Here is a 17,390-nt window from a genome sequence, read left to right as displayed (position 1 = left end):
CACACTTTGCCAAGAGTAAAGAACTCAGGCTTCCCTGGGTCCCTGGTGTCACATGCTCTATTTTTAAACAAAGTTTGTTAAGACACAGCATTACACCCTTAGAAGCACTACTTATTCTCTGCTACCTTGAATAAACACGGCTGCAAAGGACTCAGGCCTGCTTTCTGCCCCTATTTCTGATTAGCATTGGTGGGGATGTTTTAGGTAGTTCAGGAATCAATAAACACTTAGTACTGGTTGTATAGCCTTTAGCCATTATGGTTAAGTAGAGCATTTTTTTCTCCTATTCCATAAGTCAAAAACTTTATTTTCTTTGTGTCTTTAAAACTAAATTATTATTTATGCTCAAGTCATAAGTCACATTTGTAAATTAAACTCCATACAGGAGGCGGAATCTAATGTGCACGTGTTCCAGAGGAAAGCAGAGGAAGTCACAATGGAAGGTCTGGGGACACTCTTTTCTGAATCCCCACTATCTTAGGTGTACAAGTCCGCACTCTGCCTTCCTCTCCACATGTTGAACACACAGTTCTCCTTCCCTGGACAAGGTGGTTTTGATTGCATAAGTTATCCTGTTCTTTTCCTCCTAAGTCTTAAGCACCCTAGTGTGAGGCAGCCTTGAGGGAGGTGAGAAGCCTAGAACTGCACTGTCCAAAGTAGTGGGCCATTGTGAATGTAAATTAACAAAAGGACGGTAGAAGTGTTAACCATTCTCAACAGTGAGGGACACAACGTCTCCACTCTAGAAAGTTCTGAGTCAGTGCTAATTCTAGAAAGTGATAATTGTGTACCACGAAGCTAATCTGGACAAAGAGAGTAAGTGGAGAATTTCTGGGACTTCAGTTCTATGTATATAGAAGGAATATAGAGTCTCATGTTCAACAAAAGAGTTTTTATGTTTTAATCCCAGCAGAGAAGTGCTTGTCTATCATGCACAGTGGGCTACAAGAATCTCAAGGCTGAAACAAAGCAAAAAACAAAACAAACAAAACAAACCAACATATGCTTCCTATGTAAAAGCTGCAGCAAAGGCACACCTACTTCAGAGACTATTCCTATGATCCAGTTACACATGACTTTTCAAAACGTGGAGAAGGCTCTACACCACATACTGAGTATCTAGTGTACAAGAGCTCCTACTGGAGAAATAAAGTGTGGCGTCTCACCTCTGGAGGAAGTTTAGCATTCATCAGAGAAGCCACACTCCACATGTATGAAATAACAAGAAAATGATTGCCCAGGAACAGGGAAGACATGTGGGAGTTAGGGGCTTAACTAGAAGTTCATTAAATTTACCAATATCTGAAATATAGGACCTCATGCATGCTACACAACTGAAGGAAAACAATTTTTAAAATTTTAACATGTCCTTTAGCCTTAATTACTTTTAGTAACCTTTTACCTTTGCCTGTTACATGCATCTTTTTATTGTATTTAGTTTTCCTTATGCATTTGTACATCCTCTGCTAATTAATGCTAATGAATCAATTTAAGAAGAGTCAGTCCTGGCTACCCTTATAACATTGATAGTCAAGGTTCAAATGCCACTTTATTTCAAAATAAATTTTATAATCTGTTTAGGAAAAATATAGATTACCTTAACTTCTAATATGAGTTTCATTTTATCAGTATCCAACTTTCTCTTAAGTTGGTCAATAGCATGTTGTACTTCGGTGATCTGGATTATAAGATAATTCTGTGTGAGACATAAAATCATTTATTTAGTATATCTGAATATTTAGTATAAATAGCCTTATGAACATAGACTATGAAATGGTGGTTAAAATAAGACCTGTCGTGTTAGGTATCTGTTTTCTTTTGAGTTCTTGTGCATTAGGAATTACTTTCTCTTTGGTTCTACACTAGTCAATTATTATTTTTAAGAACTGAGTCTGGCATTGGGGTGCACATCTGTGACCTCAGTACTGAGGAAGCTGAGGCAGTAGAATCTCAGTTTAAGGCCAGGCTGGACACAGAGGAAGATCCTGTCTTGTAACAAAATCGGTATTTGTAAAATGCACCATCAGTTTAACGTCATTAACACTATTAACTTACGAAGATATTAGCAAACACCTAAAAATCAGCATAGTGTTTTATTGGCTGAGTCAAATTAGGAATATGTTTAAAAATACCTAATTGTTAAACTGTTTTATATAAGAAAATCTATTCAGTTCTGCCAATTGACCTCTACCAAGGTAAAGGAAAGATTTTTATATTTCATAACTCTCGGCCCGGTTTCTCTCCTGTTGTAAAAACATGATCCTACTTCCTGGGTAGGACTTTTCTAGCAGGAGAGGGCACCGTTTACAGTACCTTAGAATCTGAGATGTTTGCCAGATTCCTTGGTCGCATCTTGATCTCCCTGGCTTCAAGCTGCATGAGCAGTTTTTTATAGTAAAGTTCCAAATCTTCTCGAAGTTTTGTTAAGACTTCCTCCAATGATGCTGTGATTTTCTTAGTGTCAAAATATTTTTTCTTCCAGCTATCACAGGCTACAAACAAAACACAAACTACAAAATTTATAGGCTGTTACTGTTAAAGGGTTAAACTTTTAAGACAGGAAAGACCCTAGAGTTTAATAACAACAAGAACAAGTAAGAAACAACCAATTTAAAAATTCTCCTCTTTTTTCCATCTCTTGTAGACTTATTAAATACTTTAGAGCTGAGAGAAACACTTGCTAATTAACAACATGATTAGTGTGTTGGTTTGAATGAGAAGGACCTCTATAGGCTCATGTACTTGAATGCTTGGCTCAAAGTTAGTAGAACTCATTGAGAAGGATTAGGAGGTGTGGCCTTGTTGGGAGATAGGAGTGGGGATGGACTTGAAAGTTTCAAAAGCCCATGCCAGGCACAGTCTCTCTTTTTATCTCCTGCTTGTGTATCAGACATGAGCGCTACTGCCCCAAGTGCCATGCCACCCTGCTTGCTGCCATATTCCCCACCATGATGCTGACGGACTAACTCTCTGAAACTGTAAGCTGGCAACCAACTAAAGGTTTTTTGTTAAAAGTTGCCTTGGTGATGGTGTCTCTTAACTGCAATATAAAAGTAACTAAGACAATCCTGTAACTAAACTCTATATCAAAGGGACTAGGGTGTTGCTGTGACAGACTTTACATGTTGCCTGTTGGATGAATGCTGACTTTAGGAATTTGGATTAAGAAAGTGGTTTAATGCTGTAAGCAGGGCTTTACTGGACCATCCTAGGAAGAACCTGGAAGACAGTAGTGCTAAAAGCCATGTAATGATGGAGGCCCAGATCAATGTTTCAGGGAGAACAAAATTAGCATCTGGGCCAGAGACAGTTATTGAAATCGTTTGGCAAAGAAAGGAGCTACTTTTTGCCTTTCTCCTAAGAATCTGCCTGAGGTTCAATGGAAGCGTTTTGGACTAATATGACTGGCAGCAGATATTCAAGACAACTTCGTACTGACCATGTCAGATGGTCATACAGATCTACAGTGAAAAAAGAGCGAGCTGGGCAAGAAGAAAATAAAATGTGAGTCTGAGGAGAAAGGAGCACAAGGAAATTAGTGCTGGAGCCAAGTCCTGTGCTCAGAGAAACGAGAAGTTTAAAGAAAGGCCTGATGCTAAATTGATAATAAGTGTAATAATTCTGCAACCTGTGAAAGGAAAAGGATCAAAGATTTCCTCAGACTATAAAAATACCAAGGAAAGCTTATGCAGATGTAATTAAGAAGGGGCCAGCTTTGGGCTCAAGCAAGAAGACCATGGCAGCTTCATCCATGTGGATCTGGCTACAGAATCAAGGATATAGGAATAAAAGGGTTACAGAGTCTTCCTCCATAGTTACAGAGCACAGCTGAGGCCAGATGTGCTGCAGGGCACTCACTGTATGGAGGTTCAGAGAGCCGTTTGTGTGAAGCTGTGAAAGTGAGCCTGGATTGTATTGGACTCCAAGGTTTTGGAAATGCCAGAACCCTGGGATGTCTGCTGAGAGCGACAAACGAGGAGTAGGAACGGCCCAATGGAGAGAAGTACACTGCAGTCAACACAGCTGGAAGAGCCTCAGAGCCATCTAAGCCCTTTGATACAGAGTCAGTTACAGGACTCAGAGTTGGCACTGCTGCATTTAGTCTTGCTTTGGTCCAGCTTCTCCTCCCTTTTCTTCCTTTTGTGATGGTAAAGGATGTAGGATGCACAGCTTAGAGTAAGCATTGGGGAAACCAGAATTGGCGACCACATTGGACACTTTTCTTCAACAATAGGAAAATGAATGATACCTAGTCACCTGGATTGCCAGAATGATAAGTGATCAATAAACCTGGTGATTCTTTGCTACTCTGTTAGAAGCCAGCCTCCACCTGGATCCCCCCAATACCCTGAGTGTTACTTAGGCTCTAGTCCTGCAGTGAACAGAACACATCCACCTGAAAGAGGCACCGTGTATTTTAAATACCTCACCAATAGAACCTATCCCGATGCTTATCACAGATCCTTCCTCTGGGGCTAGCACTGAGCTCTGTTGATCAGCCAATAGAATTCATCCTTACTATAAAGGTCACAGATAACAAGTTCTACTATGTTTAAATGTGCAAGAAAAGTAAACCACGAGGTCACTCTCTGGAAAGCTATGGCTCAAGTTTCCTCAAAGATGGCACTGTACCAAGTTTCATTCCTCACCTCTTCCAGATCAACACCCCTTCCACGGCCATACACATAGCATCTGTGCCATTGTATGTTGGAGGTATGTAATTTGCTTAATTTTATAAGCAGTTACATTTAGTAGATAGCCTTGATTCTCGAGAAACTGGGCTTTTAGTGTTTTAAACACACAACTGAGAGATTATACACATTTGAAGCTGCTTGTAATTCTTGGATTAGGATTGGGGGTTTGGGTTTGTTGGAGATTGTATGTTACTGGGGGTGGGCTTTGCGGTTTCTAAAGTCTCTATCAGGCTTATTCTTTCTTTGCCTCCTACTGTGGATCAAATGCAAGTACTTAGTTATTACACCATGTCTGCTTGCCTGTTGCCATGTCTCCCGCCATATTGGACTAACCCTCTGAAACTGTAAGTAAGCCCCTAGTAAAATGCTTTATTTGTAAGTTGCCATGGTCACGGTGACTCTTTATAGCAATAAAGGCACTTAGAAATATACATCTATGAACCATAGTCAGGCTTTTCTTTAAAAAAAAGTCTTTATTAAAAAGTATTGAGGCCATCACAGAGAAAGCTCAGAGTACCTAAATTCAGTTCCCAGCACCCACATCAGGAAATTCATAACTACCTCTAACTCTAGTTCCAGGGCATCTGATATCATTTTCTAGTCTGTGCAGGTATATACATATACATATACATATACATATACATATACATATACATAGCTGTACGTGTATTCACATAAATACTTTTTTAAAAAATTGATAATAGCATATACACAAATATATTTTTATTTTATTTTTGAAAGATATGATAAATTCTAAGGCTGTTTCATTGATTCAACCACCATATCTATTTGTTTTGTGGAATCCACTGACTCGCATTCACAATGTACCAAAGTTACTCTGCAAACATTTCCCTTATGTTCTGTAGCATAGTATGACAGTTGGTCATCACTAACCTAACTGGATTTGGGGTGACCTGTGATGCATCTCTGCGTGTATCCCGGAGGCACCCAGCAAGGATGGAGGATGGAAGACCTATCCTGACTCTCTGAGTGGTGGCAGACCGTGGGTTGGGATCCCCACAGAATAAAAAGAAATGGGGTGGGGGAGAGAAAGCTAGGACACCAGCATTCACCTCTCTGCTTCCTGCCTGGACCAGTCATCTGCTGTTCTCTCCACATGCCTTCTGCACTGGAAAGGAATTTACCCCTTCTTAAGCATGAGGCAAAGTTCCTTTTCCCTTTCAGGTTGCTTCTATCAGGTGTTGTGTCACAACAATGAAAAAGGTAATTAATACAGGCAAGTTCTCAAACCTGAGGCCCCTTGCTGAGAAAAGTAAATTATTTTAGTACTAAGGAAAGTCTAAATAAAACAGTCTTCTTGGCAGTATGTCACCAGATTGCCCTGTGTTTATTTCTTTGAGGTTATTATAGAACTGAGAATGCAATGAAAAATTCTACATTTAAGATGGTTTGATGACAGTCGCATAGCTGCATGGAACCTCAGCTCTGTACGTAGCTGTCTCTCTCTCTCCAAGCCCAGCCATACTTGTGCCAGTGGCAGCCAACACTGTTCTATCCTTGTCTGTGTAACGCTAGGTCTGTTCTATCCTTGTCTGTGTAACACTAGGTCTGCTGCTGGCTCCCGTCTGTACTGACATCTTTCGAAAGCTGCACTATCTTCTGAGCTGTCCCTCTGACCTTGTAACCATTACTCCACACAATGGTAATTATCATCTTCACTTAAAAAACTAATTTAAGAGTGCTGGGGCTTAAAAACATGACAATTTTACTGCAAGGCTCTAGGAGTTCCCTCTCCCTCTCCCTCTCCCTCTCCCCCTCCGTCCCTCCTTCCCTCCCTCCCTTCCCATCCCTCTCTCCCTCTCTCAATGTAGTCCTGGCTGTTCTGGAACTTGTGTAGATCAGGTTGGCTGTGAATCTGCCTGCCTTTGCCTCCCAAGTGCTGAGATTAAAGGTGTGTGCCTTGGTGCTAAAATGTTAAGACTATGTAAATACCCAGTTAAAATTCTCCAGAGCTTCTACCTTACTTAGAAGAAAACCCAATGGCTTTGACTTGAGTTTTCTGAATTTGTTTTGTTTGGTTTGTTCGTTTTCTACATTCCACTGTATTTGGCATGTTCTAGCTACAATGACCTTGTTTCATCCCTGAATACCACAAGGCCATCTTTTTCTCTTCATCTGGATGTGCATGGTTCCTCTTATGCAAACTGCTGTTTCTTGCCTGACTCATTAATCTGATTTGGGTGTTTGTTGAGAAATACCTTCCTAGAAATCCAAGCTAAGGCCAACGATGTGTTCCTCTTAACTGTGCTGTTTTTTAATGTATTTTAAAAAATGTTTTCTCGAGACACGCCTGCGAAACCAGAAGAGACTGCTCTCTACACACATTGCTGATTCCAGAGGAAAACACCGGAGGCCATCTGGAACCCTGGTGCACGGAGGCTCCCGGAAGAGGCGGCACAGATCTTCCCGGTCGCTGCCACCGCAGAGAGCCCGTGGGCAGAACCCCGCGAGCGAACTGGAGCCTCGGGGCCACAGGTAAGACTAACTTATCTGCTGCAAGTGACTTGCCTGGTGAACTCAAGGCACAGGTCCACAGGAACAGCTGAAGACCTGTAGAAAGGAAAAACTACACGCCCGAAAGCAGAACACTCTGTCCCCATAACTGACTGAAAGAGAGGAAAACAGGTCTACAGCACTCCTGACACACAGGCCTATAGGACAGTTTAGCCACTGTCAGAAATAGCAGAACAAAGTAACACTAGAGATAATTTGATGGCGAGAGGCAAGCGCAGGAACCCAAGCAACAGAAACCAAGACTACATGGCACCATCGGAGCCCAATTCTCCCATCAAAACAAACATGGAATATCCAAACACACCAGAAAAGCAAGATCTAGATTCAAAATCATATTTGATCATGATGCTGGAGAACTTCAAGAAAGACATGACGAACTCCCTTAGAGAACAAGTAGAAGCCTACAGAGAGGAATCGCAAAAATGCATGAAAGAATTCCAGGAAAACATAAATAAACAAGTAGAAGCCCATACAGAGGAGACACAAAAATCCCTGAAAGAATTAAAGGAAAACACAATCAAACAGTGGAAGGAATTAAAAATGGAAATAGAAGCAATCAAGAAAGAACACATGGAAACAACCCTGGATATAGAAAACCAAAAGAAGAGACAAGGAGCTGTAGATACAAGCTTTACCAACAGAATACAAGAGATGGAAGAGAGAATCTCAGGAGCAGAAGATTCCATAGAAATCATTGACTCAACTGTCAAAGATAATGTAAAGCGGAAAAAGCTACTGGTCCAAAACATACAGGAAATCCAGGACTCAATGAGAAGATCAAACCTAAGGATAATAGGTATAGAAGAGAGTGAAGACTACCAGCTCAAAGGACCAGTACATATCTTCAACAAAATCATAGAAGAAAACTTCCCTAACCTAAAAAAAGAGATACCCATAGGCATACAAGAAGCCTACAGAACTCCAAATAGATTCGACCAGAAAAGAAACACCTCCCGTCACATAATAGTCAAAACACCAAACGCACAAAATAAGAAAAGAATATTAAAAGCAGTAAGGGAAAAAGGTCAATTAACATATAAAGGCAGACCTATCAGAATCACACCAGACTTTTTGCCAGAAACTATGAAGGCCAGAAGATCCTGGACTGATGTCATGAACCCTAAGAGAACACAAATGCCAGCCCAGGCTACTGTATCCTGCAAAACTCTCAATTAACATAGATGGAGAAACCAAGATATTCCATGACAAAACCAAATTTACACAATATCTTTCTACAAATCCAGCACTACAAAGGATAATAAATGGTAAAGCCCAACATAAGGAGGCAAGCTATACCCAAGAAGAGGCAAGAAACTAATGTTTTGGCAACAAAACAAAGAGAAGAAAAGCACACAAACATAACACATCCACGTATGAATATAACAGGAAGCAATAATCACTATTCCTTAATATCTCTCAACATCAATGGCCTCAACTCCCCAATAAAAAGACATAGATTAACAAACTGGATACGCAACGAGGACCCTGCATTCTGCTGCCTACAGGAAACACACCTCAGAGACAAAGACAGACACTACCTCAGAGTGAAAGGCTGGAAAACAACTTTCCAGGCAAATGGTCGGAAGAAGCAAGCTGGAGTAGCCATTCTAATATCAAATAAAGTCAATTTTCAACTAAAAGTCATCAAAAAAAAAAAGATAAGGAAGGACACTTTATATTTATCAAAGGAAAATCCACCAAGATGAACTCTCAATCCTAAATATCTATGCCCCAAATACAAGGGCACCTACATAAATAAAAAGAAACCTTACTAAAGCTCAAACACACATTGCACCTCACACAATAATAGTAGGAGATTTCAACACCCCACTCTCATCAATGGACAGATCATGGAAACAGAAATTAAACAGAGACGTAGACAGACTAAGAGAAGTCATGAGCCAAATGGACTTAACGGATATTTATAGAACGTTCTACCCTAATGCAAAAGGATATACCTTCTTCTCAGCTCCTCATGGTACTTTCTCCAAAATTGACCATATAATTGGTCAAAAAAGGCCTCAACAGGTACAGAAAGATAGAAATAATCCCATGCGTTATATCGGACCACCACGGCCTAAAGCTGGTCTTCAATAACAATAAGGGAAGAATGCCCACATATCGTGGAAATTGAACAATGCTCTACTCAATGATAACCTGGTCAAGGAAGAAATAAAGAAAGAAATTAAAAACTTTTAGAATTTAATGAAAATGAAGGTACAACATACCCAAACTTATGGGACACGATGAAAGCTGTGCTAAGAGGAAAACTCATAGCGCTGAGTGCCTGCAGAAAGAAACAGGAAAGAGCATATGTCAGCAGCTTGACAGCACACCTAAAAGCTCTAGAACAAAAAGAAGCAAATACACCCAGGAGGAGTAGAAGGCAGGAAATAATCAAACTCAGAGCTGAAATCAACCAAGTAGAAACAAAAAGGACCATAGAAAGAATCAACAGAACCAAAAGTTGGTTCTTTGAGAAAATCAACAAGATAGATAAACCCTTAGCCAGACTAACGAGAGGACACAGAGAGTGTGTCCAAATTAACAAAATCAGAAATGAAAAGGGAGACATAACTACAGATTCAGAGGAAATTCAAAATATCATCAGATCTTACTATAAAAGCCTATACTCAACAAAACTTGAAAATCTGCAGGAAATGGACAATTTCCTAGACAGATACCAGGTACCGAAGTTAAATCAGGAACAGATAAACCAGTTAAACAACCCCATATCTCCTAAGGAAATAGAAGCAGTCATTAAAGGTCTCCCAACCAAAAAGAGCCCAGGTCCAGACGGCTTTAGTGCAGAATTCTATCAGACCTTCATAGAAGACCTCATACCAATATTATCCAAACTATTCCACAAAATTGAAACAGATGGAGCACTACCGAACTCCTTCTATGAAGCCACAATTACTCTTATACCTAAACCACACAAAGACCCAACAAGGAAAGAGAACTTCAGACCAATTTCCCTTATGAACATCGACGCAAAAAATACTCAACAAAATTCTGGCAAACCGAATCCAAGAGCACATCAAAACAATCATCCACCATGATCAAGTAGGCTTCATCCCAGGCATGCAGGGATGGTTTAATATCTGGAAAACCATCAACGTGATCCATTATATAAACAAACTGAAAGAACAAAACCACATGATCATTTCATTAGATGCTGAGAAAGCATTTGACAAAATTCAACACCCCTTCATGATAAAAGTCCTGGAAAGAATAGGAATCCAAGGCCCATACCTAAACATAGTAAAAGCCATATACAGCAAACCAGTGGCTAACATTAAACTAAATGGAGAGAAACTTGAAGCAATCCCACTAAAATCAGGGACTAGACAAGGCTGCCCACTCTCTCCCTACTTATTCAATATAGTTCTTGAAGTTCCAGCCAGATCAATCAGCAACCAAAAGGAGGTCAAGGGCATACAGATCGGAAAAGAAGAAGTCAAAATATCACTATTTGCAGATGATATGATAGTATATTTAAGTGATCCCAAAAGTTCCACTAGAGAACTACTAAAGCTGATAAACAACTTCAGCAAAGTGGCTGGGTATAAAATTAACTCAAATAAATCAGTAGCCTTCCTCTACACAAAAGAGAAACAAGCCGAGAAAGAAATTAGGGAAACGACACCCTTCATAATAGACCCAAATAATATAAAGTACCTCGGTGTGACTTTAACCAAGCAAAAAAAGATTTGTACAACAAGAACTTCAAGACTCTGAAGAAAGAAATTGAAGAAGACCTCAGAAGATGGAAAGATCTCCCATGCTCATGGATTGGCAGGATTAATATAGTAAAAATGGCCATTCTGCAAAAAGCGATCTACAGATTCAATGCAATCCCCATCAAAATACCAATCCAATTCTTCAAAGAGTTAGACAGAACAATTTGCAAATTCATCTGGAATAACAAAAAACCCAGGATAGCTAAAACTATGCTCAACAATAAAAAAGGACTTGGGGAATCGCTATCCCTGAACTCAAGCAGTATTACAGAGCAATTGTGATAAAAACTGCATGGTATTGGTACAGAGACAGACAGATAGACCAATGGAATAGAATTGAAGACCCAGAAATGAACCCACACCTATGGTCACTTGATTTTTTTGACAAAGGAGCCAAATCCATCCAATGGAAAAAGATAGCATTTTCAGCAAATGGTGCTGGTTCAACTGGAGGTCAACATGTAGAAGAATGCAGATCGATCCATGCTTATCACCCTGTACAAAGCTTAAGTCCAAGTGGATCAAGGACCTCCACATCAAACCAGACACACTCAAACTAATAGAAGAAAAACTAGGGAAGCATCTGGAACACATGGGCACTGGAAAAAATTTCCTGAACAAAACACCAATGGCTTATGCTCTAAGATCAAGAATCGACAAATGGGATCTCATAAAACTACAAAGCTTCTGTAAGGCAAAGGACACTGTGGTCAGGACAAAACGGCAACCAACAGACTGGGAAAAGATCTTTACCAATCCTACAACAGATAGAGGCCTTATATCCAAAATATACAAAGAACTCAAAAAAAGTTAGACCGCTTGGGAGACAAATAACCCTATTAAAAATGGGGTTCAGAGCTAAACAAAGAATTCACAGCTGAGGAATGCCGAATGGCTGAGAAACACCTAAAGAAATGTTCAACATCTTTAGTCATCAGGAAATGCAAATCAAAACAACCCTGAGATTTCACCTCACACCAGTGAGAATGGCTAAGATCAAAACTCAGGTGACAGCAAATGCTGGCGAGGATCGGAGAAAGAGGAACACTCCTCCATTGTTGGTGGGGTTGCAGACTGGTACAACCATTCTGGAAATCAGTCTGGAGGTTTCTCAGAAAATTGGACATTGAACTGCCTGAGGATCCAGCTATACCTCTCTTGGGCATATACCCAAAAGATGCCCCAACATATAAAAAAGACACGTGCTCCACTATGTTCATCGCAGCCTTTTATTTATAATAGCCAGAAGCTGGAAAGAACCCAGATGCCCTTCAACAGAGGAATGGATACAGAAAATGTGGTACATCTACACAATGGAATATTACTCAGCTATCAAAAACAACGACTTTATGAAATTGGGTGGCAAATGGTTGGAACTGGAAAATATCATTCTGAGTGAGCTAACCCAATCACAGAAAGACATACATGGTATGCACTCACTGATAAGTGGCTATTAGCCCAAATGCTTGAATTACCCTAGTGGCCTAGAACAAATGAAACTCAAGACGGATGATCAAAATGTGAAGGCTTCACTCCTTCTTTAAAGGGGAACAAGAATACCCTTGGCAGGAAAGAGAGGCAAAGATTAAAACAGAGACTGAAGGAACACCCATTCAGAGCCTGCCCACATGTGGCCCATACATATAGAGCCACCCAATTAGACAAGATGGATGAAGCAAAGAAGTGCAGACCGACAGGAGCCGGATGTAGATCGAACCTGAGAGACACAGCCAGAATACAGCAAATACAGAGGCGAATGCCAGCAGGAAACCACTGAACTGAGAACGGGACCCCCGTTGAAGGAATCAGAGAATGAACTGGAAGAGCTTGAAGGAGCTTGAGACTCCATATGTACAACAATGCCAAGCAACCAGAGCTTCCAGGGACTAAGCCACTACCTAAAGACTATACATGGACTGACCCTGGACTCTGACCTCATAGGTAGCAATGAATATCCTAGTAAGAGCACCAGTGGAAGGAGAAGCCCTGGGTCCTGCTAAGACTGAACCCCCAGTGAACTAGACTGTCGGGGAGGGCGGCAATGGGGGAGGTGGGAGGAACACCCATAAGGAAGGGGGGAGGAAGGGGATGTTTGCCAAATGTACATAAGAAATACTCAAGTTTATAAAAAAAAAAAAAAATGTTTTCGCCTGCATGCTCATCTGGCCGGCTTGTGCGCATTTCCCAGAGGCAGAGGCATTGGATCTCTTGGAACTGAAGTCAGAGGTGACTGATAGCTACTGTATGTCTGTTGAGACCTGATCTCAGATCCTCTGGAAAAGCACGCAGCCAGTTCTCCAGCCCCAACTGTGACCTTTTAGTTTTAAAATGTGGACTACTAGCTGATATTGTCTTACTATCAGTCTCCTACCATTTGGAAGCATGCTTCTCATGGCAGGGCCAGAACCTGTCTATTCTGTTCATTGCTGCATCCTTAGTACTTAAAATAATCAGCACACAGCAGGATCATGAGATCTCTGTCTCTCTGTGTGCATTAGTTTTGAAGTAATAAGTGACTAATAGTTTCCATTTTAGATACGGAAAGAGTAATAAGTTCAAGGAAAAGGAAAACCTTGCCTAAGTAAAAGACTGACTCAGGTTTGGAATCTGGGCCCTGTGACTTCTACTCCAGTGTTCATTAGATTCCTCCAGCATTACTCAATGCTGCGGCTTCTAAGATAACAATTCAATATTCTTAAACATGTCCTTCAGACATTATGAAATGGTCCATGGCCTTCCAGCTACTTTTTGTGCTGTTGAGTATTTTGCTATAAATTAAGAATTCTAAAATAAATTAATTCTACATATGGCTTTTTCTTCATAATCCTCAGATGCAACCCAAAAGGAAGGCCTCCCAAATCTTTTAACATTTCTCAAATCATTGTCAGTAGAGGAATTTTAATTCTAACATGGCTGCTCTGGAAGAGATCACATCTAAAGATGTTCTAGGTGTGTATGATCTAGCTGGAATATATACATGCCTTTAATCCTAGGAACAGAGGCCAAGCAGATCTCTGAGTTCAAGGCAAGCATGGTATAGAACAAGTTTCAAGTAACAGAAAGTTTGGGTCCAGTCATGGTGGTGCACACCTTTAATCTCAGCACTCAGGAGACAGAAACATGTAGATCTCTGAGTTCTCGTCAATTCGATTAAGTCAGACAATTGAGAGGCAGCTGAGTTTAAGGCAGTTCAGTTTGTAGACTACAGAGGCAGTTTTTACTGGGAGAGTTTTACAGAGAGAAGCTGAAGAGAGAACCAGCTAGACACAGGTAAAGACAGAATGAGCTGGAGAACGAGAAGGAGCCAGAAGACTAGAACAGATGCCAGTATTAGTACAAGGCCCAGCAGTGCAAGTCAGTCAGGAGCTGAAAGACGCCAGTTTGAGTCAGCACAGAGAGGAGTTTGAGCCAGAACAGCTGAGGTGAGCATCCAGCCAGAGCTCAGAAAGCTAGAAAGAGTGAGCTTATTCAGATGTGAGTCTCAGAGGCTGAAAACATTCTAGGCCTAGATAAGATTATATGGAGGCTAGAAGCTTCCAGGACTAGGCTTAGGTTAGCAGACAGAGGCAGTGAGCCTCTGAGATAACAGTTACATCAGGCAAATAAAAGATGCTTTTACAATTATCTTACACTTTCTTCATCCTGGCTTACGTTTCCATTCATTCCCACGAGCCCTAACCAAATTCCTTCTGATTATATTGCAAGATTCTCCTAAGTCCCTTCACTTATCCACATCAGTAAAGCAGAAAGGCACATACATCCCAGCATTAAGCACCCAGGGCAGCTCCAAGATTCCAAGACAGCTCCTACAGCCCGAGGTAGATGACCTTGGATGACCTGTAGGAAACAAGCCAGTGAGCTGAGTAGAAATGAGCAGAAGGACAAGGTAGAAGAGGATCGTTGAGGGCTAGGGAAAAGAAGGCTCAGAGTCAAGAAGTACATGTGGGTCCTAGCATAGCCAATGCTTTCTGGAAGGCTTTCTTGATTTTTATCCCATCCAATTTAAGTGTTCTTCCTTTGAATTCCTACCCATACAATTGTGTAGTTCCTTTATAATAGCACTAAACAGGAGGTCTTATTTATTCTTGTTAGTTATCATTTCCCCATTGGACTCTAGACTTAGGGTCATGATTGTGTGCCTGTCAGTATCTCCCCAGCCCTTACGACAGTGTCTACATCTACTAACCACATGAGTACATATTTAATAAATGAGTGAAGGAATTAAGTAAAAATAAGTTTTGGTGACAAAATATTTGCATTTTAATGTACAAAGCCTTATGCAAAACATGTATAAAAGTTGAATGACTGTGTTTTCTATATTGAATCAATGTCAACCAAGTATTACTTAAACTGTAACAAGTGAAACAGTAAATATTAATTATAATTCTATTGTTTATGCTGTAAGTATCACCTTGTATAACTTAGGATTAGTTTCATTTATAGTTACAAAATATGGGTGATAAACTTTACCATGATATCGTTTTGATTTACTTTGTTCAAACAGCTTTTCAACTTTTTTTATTAGTTCTTCTCTAATATTTTCCAGATATTTCCGTTCTTCCTTTACTTGCTTCATTTGTTCAATAATCTTCTCTCCTAGAGAGATGATAGCCTAGTTATTAATTCTGAAAAGCTAAAAGATATTTCATATTCCAAAAGACAGAGTTAAAAACCCAGAAGTATGTAAACAACAAGAATGAAATATAACCAAAAAATGTTTTTCTTTCTGCTATGGAAAAAAAGGAGGAGACATTTTGATTTGCATGGATTTATAAAACAGTGTATTTCTTCTGCATTTACATATATGTGTGAAACTAGGTAGTCAGGTTTGAGTTACTCTTGAAATTTTTTAGTTTATTTATTTGGGGCCCAAAGTAAATATTAATACTAGCTAATATTTATATAATACTATATAATACTATAACAAACACAAAATTAATATAATGCAGCTTTTTGTTACAGTAAAATATGTATAACAAAATTTACCATTTAACTATTTTCAGAGTACAATTAGGTGGCATTAATTTACTTGCAATGTTGTTCCCACCATCCAGCTCCATAACTTAAAAAGTAATCATGAGCTGAAACTTTCTGGCCATTAAACAGCAATTCCTTATTAACATAGTTAACTTTGCCTTGCCTCACACAGAAATATATATACTCACAGTGTCACAAACACTTACTTTCAATTTTCATTAATGAGGTATCCACTAATCTTGAAGAAACACGTTGAGAAGGGAATGAAGGAAAATCAATCAGATCTGGTAGGGCGCTGTGCTCCTTGTCACACACCTGTGAGCAAATGTGAGGATGAACAGAAGATGACAGGAGGAAGCAACACTCTTTTATTTTGTCTACCAATGTTGCTAATGCATACTAGCAATGTCCTTTTTATTGTATAGTGATCAACTCCCAATTCTATATTTATAGTTATAGTTATTTCTTATGTCTCATCTTTCCATTTCACTAATCATTGGATATTTTATGAAGACCATATAAGCAAAAGCTTTAAAAATTCATTATCTTTCTTCCAAATGTGATTTCTTTTCAAGAGTTCTAGTCTTAGTGGCTTGATAACATAACTTCTTTAAGTTTTAAGATGGCTACTGATGTTTGTTACCTGGAGTCAATTTTGATAACTTATACTTGCCAAGAAAATTGATGAGTCCACTGCATTTTCAAAATGTTAGCGTATTGTTTTGTATCTTATTCTTCTATGTCCTACCTCCACTGCTTATATTTATATTTCTTCTTTCTCCTTTTCTTCTTCCTTCTCCTCCTCCTCCTCTTCCTCCTTGTTTTTGCACTTATATACTTGTTTTGTGTGTGCTTTATGACCATAGAGGTCAGAGGACAGCTTGTGGTTCTCTCCTTCCATCAGGTGAGCCCTGGTGTTATCTATCAGGCTTCATGGCAAGCACCTAACCCTGCCGAACCATGTGCCAGCTCTTGTCTCAGTTGTCCTAATTTACCTGTTCTTGTCAGCTCAAGCCTTGCTGTGTTGACGTCTGTCTCATTATTTTTATAGGTCTTAAATTATTTTCAGTTCTACTAGGTTTTTAATTCTCTACTAGTTACTCCTTTTTAAAAATATTTATTATATGTAAGTCACTGTCTTCAGACACACCAGAAGAGGCCATTGGATCTCAGTACAGGGTTGTGAGCCACCATGTGGTTGCTGGGATTTGAACTCAGGACCTCTGGATGAACAATTAGTGCTCTTAACCACTGAGATGTCTCTCCAGCCCCTAGTTACAAACTTTTTAAATTAATCAAGTATTATTCATATTTTGTTTTCTTTCTGGAGTAAGTTATAGAATCAAGTTTCTACAAGGTAATAGAAATTAGGATTTCTCCATACATCTTTCCAAACTTTCCATAAAAGGAAGTCAGGTAACTTATATATACATCAGAAGAT

At 39.7% G+C, this 17,390-nt stretch overlaps 1 protein-coding gene across 1 annotated transcript in view; it reads right to left on the bottom strand.

Moving 5' to 3' along the window:
• The window catches only part of Spata1 (spermatogenesis associated 1), a 46,615-nt gene that overhangs the window by 3,324 nt on the left and 25,901 nt on the right, over positions 1 to 17,390 (bottom strand). The window contains exons 9-12 of the mRNA XM_032897204.1: positions 16,156 to 16,264; positions 15,443 to 15,568; positions 2,314 to 2,492; positions 1,598 to 1,696 (exon numbers count right to left, since the gene is read on the bottom strand). Of these exons, the coding sequence (XP_032753095.1) occupies positions 1,598 to 1,696; positions 2,314 to 2,492; positions 15,443 to 15,568; positions 16,156 to 16,264 (513 nt within the window). The remainder of the gene's footprint in view (positions 1 to 1,597; positions 1,697 to 2,313; positions 2,493 to 15,442; positions 15,569 to 16,155; positions 16,265 to 17,390) is intronic.

This window comes from Rattus rattus, chromosome 3 (genome assembly GCF_011064425.1).
Source record: "Rattus rattus isolate New Zealand chromosome 3, Rrattus_CSIRO_v1, whole genome shotgun sequence".
NCBI lineage: Eukaryota > Metazoa > Chordata > Mammalia > Rodentia > Muridae > Rattus > Rattus rattus.
The sequence above is the reverse complement of the archived record's forward strand: the minus strand, read 5'-3'. Positions and strand labels throughout refer to the sequence as shown.